This window comes from Zerene cesonia, chromosome 23 (assembly GCF_012273895.1).
Source record: "Zerene cesonia ecotype Mississippi chromosome 23, Zerene_cesonia_1.1, whole genome shotgun sequence".
Lineage (NCBI taxonomy): Eukaryota > Metazoa > Arthropoda > Insecta > Lepidoptera > Pieridae > Zerene > Zerene cesonia.
This window is the reverse complement of record NC_052124.1, coordinates 2,964,105-2,974,467: the sequence shown is the minus strand read 5'-3', so window position 1 is coordinate 2,974,467 and position 10,363 is coordinate 2,964,105. Positions and strand designations below refer to the sequence as shown.

Sequence of the window (10,363 nt, the reverse complement as noted above, 5' to 3'; positions counted from 1 at the left end):
GTGTGTGGAGTGTGTGGAGTGTGTGGAGTGTGTGGAGTGTGTGGAGTGTGTGGAGTGCGCGTGTGCGGTGCGGATACTCACGGAGAAGTTGAGCGCGAGGCCGAGGCGGATGGGGTGCGTGGGCGGCAGCTCGGTCATGGCGATGTCGGAGGCGGCCTTGTACGCCACGAGCGAGTTCTCCGCCGCCTCCTTGCGGTCATTGCCCGTCGCGAACTCAGCCAGGTACCGGTGGTAGTCACCCTGTACACAGCGTTACCACCATCACATTCATATTCAAGTATGTTATTATTACAATGAAGTACATTTCACTAAATTCTTACCTAAGTGCTTTAAATATGCTACGAATCATCAAAATGGCGAAATAAATAAACTCATAAGAAATGTTTGTAATGAGAAGTCACAATTAAAACAAAATTAAGATATGAAATCAACAGAAACTGAATGTAACTAAAAGTGAACTCAAAGTGGATTAAAATAATTAAAAGAATACACTTCATTGTGTAAGAGCAAACATAAAATTAACAACTTGACAATAATTTATATTAGAAACTCTCAATAAAACGTGTGTAACATAACACTAAAGTATACACGTCAAAATATCCAGTCATTACAAATTACAAACTGATTATACATTATTGACTCGGGAATAAAACCTCATCAGATTAAATATTAATTAAATAATGTGTACCCACTACACACCACATATTAATTATTATACAAGTTCATAATTACTTCTCGCAATACTCGTGAACGATACTGAAAAGCTGAATATGACAGGTACGCGGTTACAAATTGATAACTGGGCGGCGGCTAACGTAACCGCGGCAGTGATCACCCACCCGCCACTACTGCGCCGCTACGCCCGTTATATTATGTCAAATTCGTTGCTTGTACAACTTTCGTGCCGAATGCCAAATAATAAAACTTTTTTAATATCCTTTAGCAAAGGACAAGTATAGTCTGCGATTCATTGCAATGGCTGTTTATAGAAGAAACAAAAAATAATTATTTAATACAAAAGCATTCATTGTAAGTAACAAAAAAGTATAATAAAATTTGATAAATTTTCTTTGTATAATTTTATGCAACTCTTATCATATATGTATGTATCGTTTTTGATGACAAATAAAAATATTTTTATGCATCTATTTTATCACTATAAAATCATCTACCTGTAAACTTATGTACACGACGTAAAAAAGACGTCACTTTCATATATCCATGAAATATATTTCTCGAATCGTATCGTACACATATAGTTGTCAAAGACAAAAGAGTACATTACAAATGTCGCATACACTTTCGCTCTAACTAATGACGTCACACTATTGATAAGCAAAGCAGAATACGTCACAATGATACACAATATGTAATGTAAACTGTAGTCGCCACATAAGGAGCGGATCAAAAAAAACCTGCGCAGTTTTTGTCAACCAAGGTCAATTAACACAACATTCTGTTGTACGACGTAAACTGAATGTTATAGTGAAACATTTTGACTGTCGTACCTATAGAAGCAAGCAAATTTGTTACGTAGGAGCAGCGTTATATTTTTATACGTCGTCTACAATACTGAATCATTAACAAATCTCATACATGGATATGGCGTTATATTTAATGAGGAAACGTGTAATTCGCGTAATTAATTTAAGAGTCATGAAAGATCGTGTAATGTGCAGCTCCTGGAAATAATTCCCGCGCACGTCAGAGCCGCCCACGGACGCTCACTTGATGCTCGGCAAATTGCATCAGCTACATCATACATATCATTTATCTTGAATGAATGGAACCGAACTGGGAAGGACTAAACGCGGCTCTAAATTTATATTGAAAATAGTACAGTAACTGACGCGGTATCTGCTCATAAAAGTATTTCACGATAATTGCCTCATAAGCTCACTTAAGCTACGTTAGCTCATTCAAGTTGCAAGACTACCCACACATTCACGTTATATTTACATAACGCCGATGCCAACGTACGCGTCTTGATAGCGAGTTGTGACCCTGATCAAGAATCAACATTGTAAGGGCCGAGTTTAACTATTTTAGTGTATTTATATATGCGGCAAATAAATTAATAGATCTTGTAAGAAACTAAATAAAATTGTTAGGGTATAGAAACGACGAGGCTAGCTGTTTAGTCTAGCGGAGTGTGGCGGACGCGTTGCTTATCGAAAATCAGAATGTGTATGTGCTTGGACTGAGACTGAGACCCACATCAGTGACAAATGCGATAAACATAATTAAATCAAATAACAAGAAAAAAACAAGGAATAAGAATAATGAATGCGTGATACACATAGCAGTGTTGTAAAGCAAGGTAACTGAAGTATAAATAGCATAAAACCGATTATATCATATTTCATTGAGATATTATATATTTAAGACTCGGTTGTAAAGAGGGCATCAATGTCGTGAGACATCGTAAAAATTGACTTTAATGCAACTCCTTTCGGTGATAATTATGAATGAGAGAAACAATTGTCTAAAGACGAGACATATTAATGTCATAATCTACTTTTTACCATCGGTTTGGAGATACGGATTATTCGCAAATCCCCTGATACGACGCTCGCATACGCAATACGACTTTTGTGATAAAATTTCACTATTCAGGACTATGATACATTCAACGCTAATTTTATACTTGCTACATATTTAAATTAAAACTGTGTACTAAATTTTGATCACGATTTACTTAACTTGGCCTGTATCACAACAATCATACCTTAATCATAATTCATCATGAACTCGTCAACTTGCCAGTTACACGGAAACACGCGTGTGTAGGGTGAAGTGTGTGTAATTACCTTCATTTTGTAGTAGAAGACCTTGGACTCGCCGGTCTGCGAGCTGGGTATGAGGTGCTTGTCGAGCACGCCCAGGATGTCGGAGCAGATGTCGCGCAGCTCCTTCTCCACCTGGCTGCGGTACGCGCGGATCATGTTCAGCTTGTCCTCCGCGCCCTGCAACACGCCGCACCCGCGTTACCCACCCACATTCATCCGGTCCTGATCTTACTGCTCTTTAAGAAAGGAGTCATAACTCGTAATAGCCAAAGATCGTAGACTACAACGTGGTTTAGACACAAAATAGGGCGCATGTGTTGTAATTACGTAATAACTAGATGGTATGGGCCGGGTCTTAGGTCTGACTTTAAATAAAGACAATACAAATTTAAAGAGCTTTATCATTCAGTTCAATCCAGTTAATTTATTACGAGTCTACTTCAGTGTAGGTACGCCGCCACTACGCCGTTGGTTTTCGATGTGGATCATTTATAAAAAAAGTATGAATAAAGTACAAGTAACGTAAACAAACTTTATCAATGAGTATTATTTGAAATTTCACCGCAAAGAAACCGCCGAGTTTAGTCTGCCTGTCACATCACGGTTTACTAATTAGGGTAAGTAGGTCACTTCACAGCATTATGTATTCATGGATTCATACTTTCGGCTTTCAGTCACCGTTACAATGAGCCGATTTGGGTTCTATCGGCTTACTACTGAAAGGGTGCGGCACGCGATACAAGCGTTTTATGGTCGAGGTACTTACGAATTGATTTTCTCACGAAACTTGTACCCTTATTTTTGTAACAAAGTGGAGTGCAGAATGCACAATAGATATGTGCTGTGTGCACGACTTTATGACTCGACTACGTAAGCGTGCATACCGTAGTGTATGTGTTGCCGATAGTGTCGCATGTAAAGGATATACTAGAGAACAAGATAATCGGGCGTTGGTTTCAACGGTGCCGAAACAAACTTTGTAATCGTGCAAATATTGTTCTAACGAAGATAATCCAAAGCGGCGAGGCTATTGAGGCTTTCATTCCAACTAATTGAGCCAAACCAAATGAGGTTGGAGTTTTCACCCGAGTGTTAATTATACGTTTTCGCTTATATGGCAAAGAGCAGTTAATTGGAGAAAATTAACTAATCAATATGTAAATCGAGCGAGCATTCGTGACGGCCTTGACTTATATTTGTGACCGCTATTTTTCGCAAAATATACTCGAATTCCACAAACAATCTTCATTAAGGAATAAGTAGAATTCAAGATATGAATCTGACCTTTATGTTTTACTCAGTTTTAGTTCATATTAATCACACTATGACGCAAGTCGCGACTGCACTACGTTAGATGAACGCAGTGCAATACAGGACTCCTATCCAAACCATCAGGATCTATCTACTGATAACTCTGTTCTTCAACTTTACATGAATGCTTTTAGAAACTCAATTGTTATACAAATACGGTCAAATAAAAGAATATATGCAATATTTCCTGTAACTATCTGCATCAAATTATATAATTCATAAAGTTTATTTTGTGTCATGAATCTTCGAATGTATACGAGTAAAAAAACGAATTTATTTTATTGCTTCATCGCATTGTTGTGGAATGATTAACTTAAAATAAAATTTCAATAATATTGTTTATCAAGAGTGTAATGACCTTTAACATAACTTCACATTAATATGTTATTTAATACCAATTACATCAGTCATTGAAATTAAGTGATTTTACTGTTTTAAATAAAGCTAAGCATGTTTGCTCGAAGCAATTTATCATTAAACTAGTTGTAACCGCGACTTCATCGGCGAGGAATTGTAAAACAAGCTTAAATTACTCCTCTGAACAACAGCTTTCTGTTGGTGAGTCATGTCAAAAATCAGTCCAGCGTTCTATAGATTAACCGGAACAAACAGACAAAAATTGTAAAATAAATTTGTAATGCACATTGAGCAAAAAGCAATGCTGATTACAATATTACAAATGAACACTTGAACAATATATATTTGACTAGCTCTGTGAAGGAAACATTTACAGTCACAGATTATATATATGAAACTGGGTTCAGCATATATTATAATTTTTATATCTCTCCATACAAAAAGTTATCAATCAATTCTTCCAAAATCTGGTGTAATAATTGATAATTAATGGGGCCATTGGACAAAATTATAGCAAATATATAAAATTATAGGAAGTAGGATAGTAAGATTCACTCCACTCTGTTGGTTGTTTTTCAATTCGAACCAGTATTTCCCGAGTTGAATAAGTATGTTCAAACAAACAAACTCTTCAACTTGATGTCAGTATGGATATCTGACATTTTTGAACTCTGAGAAATGATAAGCATGAATCATTCAGTAGATATATTATTACCCAATATGTCACAAGTTTTCAAACTCTATATGGTCACTGTCCATTAGTATTTAGTATAGCAACAAGGCTATGCCTTGGGCTCAGATCTTACACAAGTCCCAAGTGTGTTAGTCATCATTATTGTCACTTATGACATAACTTATTCTATGATAATACTCAGCACTGAAGCAATCATGTATCTGATTAAATTATGATTCACTTTAATAACGAAACTTACTGAAACAATATTGGTACATGCCATACATTTAATGTTAGATGTTGTCACCAACTAAGCAGGACCATTAGTATTTTAAAATAATAAATTAAACCATTTTACCCAATTTAAAATGAAGCTTCTGATCCATCACATAAGCAATCAGACAACAGAGGTGGGACACAATTCCCACAAGAATAAACACAATGTAGCAAGTTCCATGTGGCCTATTTAGTATTCTGCTCTAATGGGATTAGGAATAATTTACACACTAAGAATCAGCCTGAAAATAGGCCACTGCATGTTATGGGCCACACCCTTTTTACATGTGCAATTTGGGAAAGGAGTTAGTAATAAATTGTTTATCTTGTCATCCTCGTCATAGCAAAGGTTGCTTATTAAAATTAACATACATATAGATGAGGACAACTTTTGAAGAATTAATTCCCATATTCTCATCTTAGCAGAAAATTAAACTTTTGCAGCTATAGTCAGATACATAACAGTCTATTCTTATCAAATATTTTCTGGTGATTATGGATGGCCTTTAATCATAATACATATAAAGGTGTACATGTGGAACTTGAGTTCATCAGTCACAAAACCTTCACTAAAAGCTAGAACATACTTTTGTTTCTTCTTTCTGTTCAATGGATGAAATGATTCTCCAGGAGGCTCGGCGGGCTCCTATGACATTCTTGTATGCAACAGAAAGGAGGTTCCTCTCCTCCACTGTGAGCTCATTGTCTGATACGTTGCACGAGGCCACATTCTTCATTGCCTGAACCATTTCTGCAATTATTTATATTACATCACTGTCATTGTCTACCACTGTGTTTTAAAGCTATAGAATATATAGAAATATATCACTAAAGGTTATGGTAGTTTTAATTAAAATAAATCTAACAAGTATTTGTAGAATCGATAACCTGAAAAATTACGAAATAAGTTCTGCTCCTTAATTTTATCGAGTCATATTGAATCAGTAAAATAAAATACAGGTCTTTTTCAACATCCGCCATATAAGTACAGATGATATTTTCAATAATTATAATACAAATATATATGAATGGAAAGTAGTGCGCGAAACAGTTTCATAAATGACATGGAGCGAAAGTTGAAATAAAGTTTTAGAATAGCAGTTTTTATCACAAATGATGTGCATGTGATAGTAGTGACATTCACAAGTGCATTATGGTTAACAATGGGTGAAACCCCGAGACAGGTTGCCGACCTTTCGACACTAGCCCTCAAATCTAGAACATTCCTACACCTCTATCTATTAAATGTCCAAGGTACGCTATGCTTCACTGAACTCAATGACATCGATCGGGTTTTATGTCTCTTTGGAAAAAAGAGTACTTTTTGTTTCATCGATTTCTCAACTTACGATTTCCACTAGCGGCGCAGACAATTTAAATTATGGATTAGTGTTTCTTAATCCAGTAATATTTGTAGACTTCCTAATGTGCCTACTTTATTTCCTGGAACAGAATTTTATAAAGGGCAGCCCACCGGCGGATGACGCATCGATCGTTGACCAAGCCTAACGAATGCCATCGATTCATAGTTTGTACAATAAATCTTAAAATTTGAATGTATCATTAACATTTTTCGTCGAATAAAGACTCATTTTGGCTTTCATTAGCCGACTACGGGTAAAGTTTTCACAACTATCTGTAAATCATCTTTCAACTGTCGGCGAAAATACAATAGAATTTTATGTCCTAATAATTTAGAGTTAAACAAAAATAAATGCTTACCATCGTAACGCTCAGCCTGTTCGGCCAATTTAGCTTTGTACACATTATCTTCCCTTTCCGACATTGTGGATTACAACTGATTTTTCACTAACTAAATCCAAATCGCCAGGTCACTTATTCACCAAGATGGCCGCGCCCGCCAACCGAATCCGAATTCGATCTTCAACTAAACTCCGCCCATGACGTCATATAAATGGCGGCTTCCGTTGATCAAATTATTGCCATACCTAACTGCATATCTGATAGATGACAATTGTCCACAGATCAAAAATTGTAAATAAGAATGTTTCATTAATTTTTTTATTTTAAAAAAGCAAATAATATCAGTGCCACATTCCACATAAAATAATAGGTGCTGAATTATTAAAACATTGAATTATACGAAAATCTGGATTTTAAAAGGCAATTCCTCCAATCATCCAACTCAATCCTTTTATTGACGTTTACTTTATATGAGCTTAACAAAAGAATAAATGTACTTAACACATGTACCCCCAATCATCATCAACTCGTAAAACTTTGCTTATCTGATTCTACTATGTTAGATCATTTGATAATTTTAGTATAATAGTAGTAGGTAATATGCATACATATACAGATACATATATCTAGGTATATATAATTGAAATTGAAATTGATTTTCGAATAGGTCATCTAGGTACGATATTACATATCAGAAAAAAAAATATATTACTCAATTTTGCTGTTGTATCGTGTATGTTTGTTACTCTTTACGTCATAAACAGCTGATAAGTCTGTATGAAATTTGGTACACAGATAGATTAGACTGAATAATCACATAGGGATCTTTTTGCCCAAACAAAACGGCAATAACACCGGGGGTTCTAGTTAGTTGCGATGTGATAATACTTAAAAATACTTCCAATCCGTTTTTTGGAATGTTCATTACTTACAAATATTATATCGAACCTTTTAATTAAATTCCAAAATTCTTACATTCCTAAAAGATCAGTTCCAACTTCTGTACTGTGATAATCATTCTCTGCGATCTGTGGATAGGTTAGTGCAACGCACAGTTCCAAGGTAGCTCTTTTTCTGTCACAGCCACCAGTATATAGAACTCTCTTCCAGAAAGCATTCAACAAGCACAAACTTTTTCTATATTTGCTAAACAAGTGCGAAATTACTACATACTTGAGCCTAGTCTTTCGCCCGTTTCTCCTTTAACATAGCCACAGATAATATAATTAATACTATATAGCTAAATTCTGTTCTTTCTGTCCTTTTTATATATTTATCGTGAGTATTTTATTAAAAGTTTAAGTAGCGTTTTTATTAAATATATATTACTTAATATTATATTATGTATTTTATCTATGCGCCTGTATGCTACGATCGTAAAATTATGCAAAAGATTTTGAGTTTTTTTTTATAGGTGTGATTCAAGGGGATGGTTTATATGTATATATCGTATTATTGCTCCCATGCGAAACCAGGGCGGGTGGTTAGTGTTATATATGTTTATGTGCGTATATTCATGTATTTATGTACTTCACACGTACCTCCTCTTTTATCTATAACTTATACGTATGAACAAATAAAACGCAAGACTGTAAAATAATAATTTTATTGCACAGAGATAATAAATTAAAATTCAGATAACAAATTATAATTATTTATAGCAATTAAAGGAATATGACATAAACATAATATATACGCTACTATTAACAGTTCCAACACAACTATTTATACTTCCTGTTCACATTCGCCTTACACCTAACATAATATATACACATCTTTTTGGTGAAACAATATCGAGTAAGGAATAAACAAAACCGAACTTATTTAACGCAATAATACTTATGATTGTGCATACCTTAGACATACTATAGTATTTTATGACTGGGAAATGGCACTGATTGTTGAATTTAGCCTTTCATTCATACACATAAAGCAGGGCTCCCTCAGTCATAAGCGACCTACACGTGTTCACTATTCAACTTGGACGATGAAAACTAGTGACAGAATTCTAAAATATCCGAATATAATATACAAAAATTCTACATCTTTCTCTTAAAAATCATTATTTTTCTAATTACTGAGTGAGTCATGTGTCGTCATGTCATTATATTTTCGACGAACATGTCAATATATTTTCGACGAAGGGTGCTGACCAAAAACTTAATGTATTAAACAAAACAAATGCCACAAACCGATAAATATTAATTCATTGTTCAAAAGCAATATGATCACATTAAGCATTTGCTGGATAATAATATAAATTATCTTTACAAGGTACAGTATCTCCTCAATATTTATTACTATTATAATTGCAAGACTATAAATGATTATACGCTCGAATAACATATTATGAAAGAAATTTAAATGAAAAATATCTTTTATCAATAATATTAACATATTTATATTATTAACAATAATAGTATTATACTCTAAGTATGGTTAGTGTTTTGATCATGAGAATGGCGTAAATGTAAGTTGTATTTCGATAAATAACTATTTTAAATCGAAAGTTCACTTCGTTTGAGCACAGTTAACTAAAAATACTTGCATGCTTTAATGATAACTGTATAAAATTAAACCTAACACAGCTGTTGACTATTTTAAAATGGCGCTTATTTTCTATAGAGAATAGAGTACACAACATCACCAACATTTGGTGTTGATTAATAGTCTTCGTTATCTTTTTGTACCATATTTTAGCATTCGCTTGGATTTTGACCGAACTGCACAAACATGTTTTATGTAAATATGTAATAAATGGATATAAACCTGTAAGATTATTCGGTATGGAATAACGTAGAGATTAATCGACCGACTAAGAGGAATGATATACTGTGTATGGTCCCTTTACGATAGTTAACAAGTTTTTAACGAAAGAGTATAGCTATAAGAAAAATATCCACACACGCTGAAGTTTTACATTACTCGTAGCGTTTCCAAGTTATAAAAAACTGGTTCCGTCCACAGACTTTAACGAGTACTCTGTATCGCTCCGACGCGTCGCAACGATAATCTTACAACTGCATCATAAAATCGAATTCATTTGGTTCGTTTCAACTAGCTGCACGACTGGCGCTCTTATCACAGACAATGCGTTTATATTACCGAGATAACTGTATTTGTAACGTTAAAACTAATGATTTGATCGCATTAAGTAAATATCCACAAAGTGTTATCATTAAGAACTACGTTTAGTCGAGGAAGCTGACATCTGTGGGGGCGGCGCGCGGGGGAGGGGGGGGCGCTAGGCGAG

The 10,363-nt window shown here is 34.7% G+C and overlaps 1 protein-coding gene across 1 annotated transcript; it reads right to left on the bottom strand.

Moving 5' to 3' along the window:
• Window positions 1-30: 30 nt before the first annotated feature.
• Window positions 31-7,322, bottom strand: LOC119836180 (14-3-3 protein epsilon-like; the record flags this gene model as incomplete). Its single annotated transcript, XM_038361437.1, has 4 exons — window positions 7,129-7,322; window positions 5,994-6,157; window positions 2,811-2,966; window positions 31-240 (listed from the first exon to the last, which is right to left on the bottom strand). Coding segments are annotated over exons 1-4 (594 nt in total), but the record flags the coding sequence as incomplete, so codon positions are not given.
• Window positions 7,323-10,363: the final 3,041 nt, after the last annotated feature.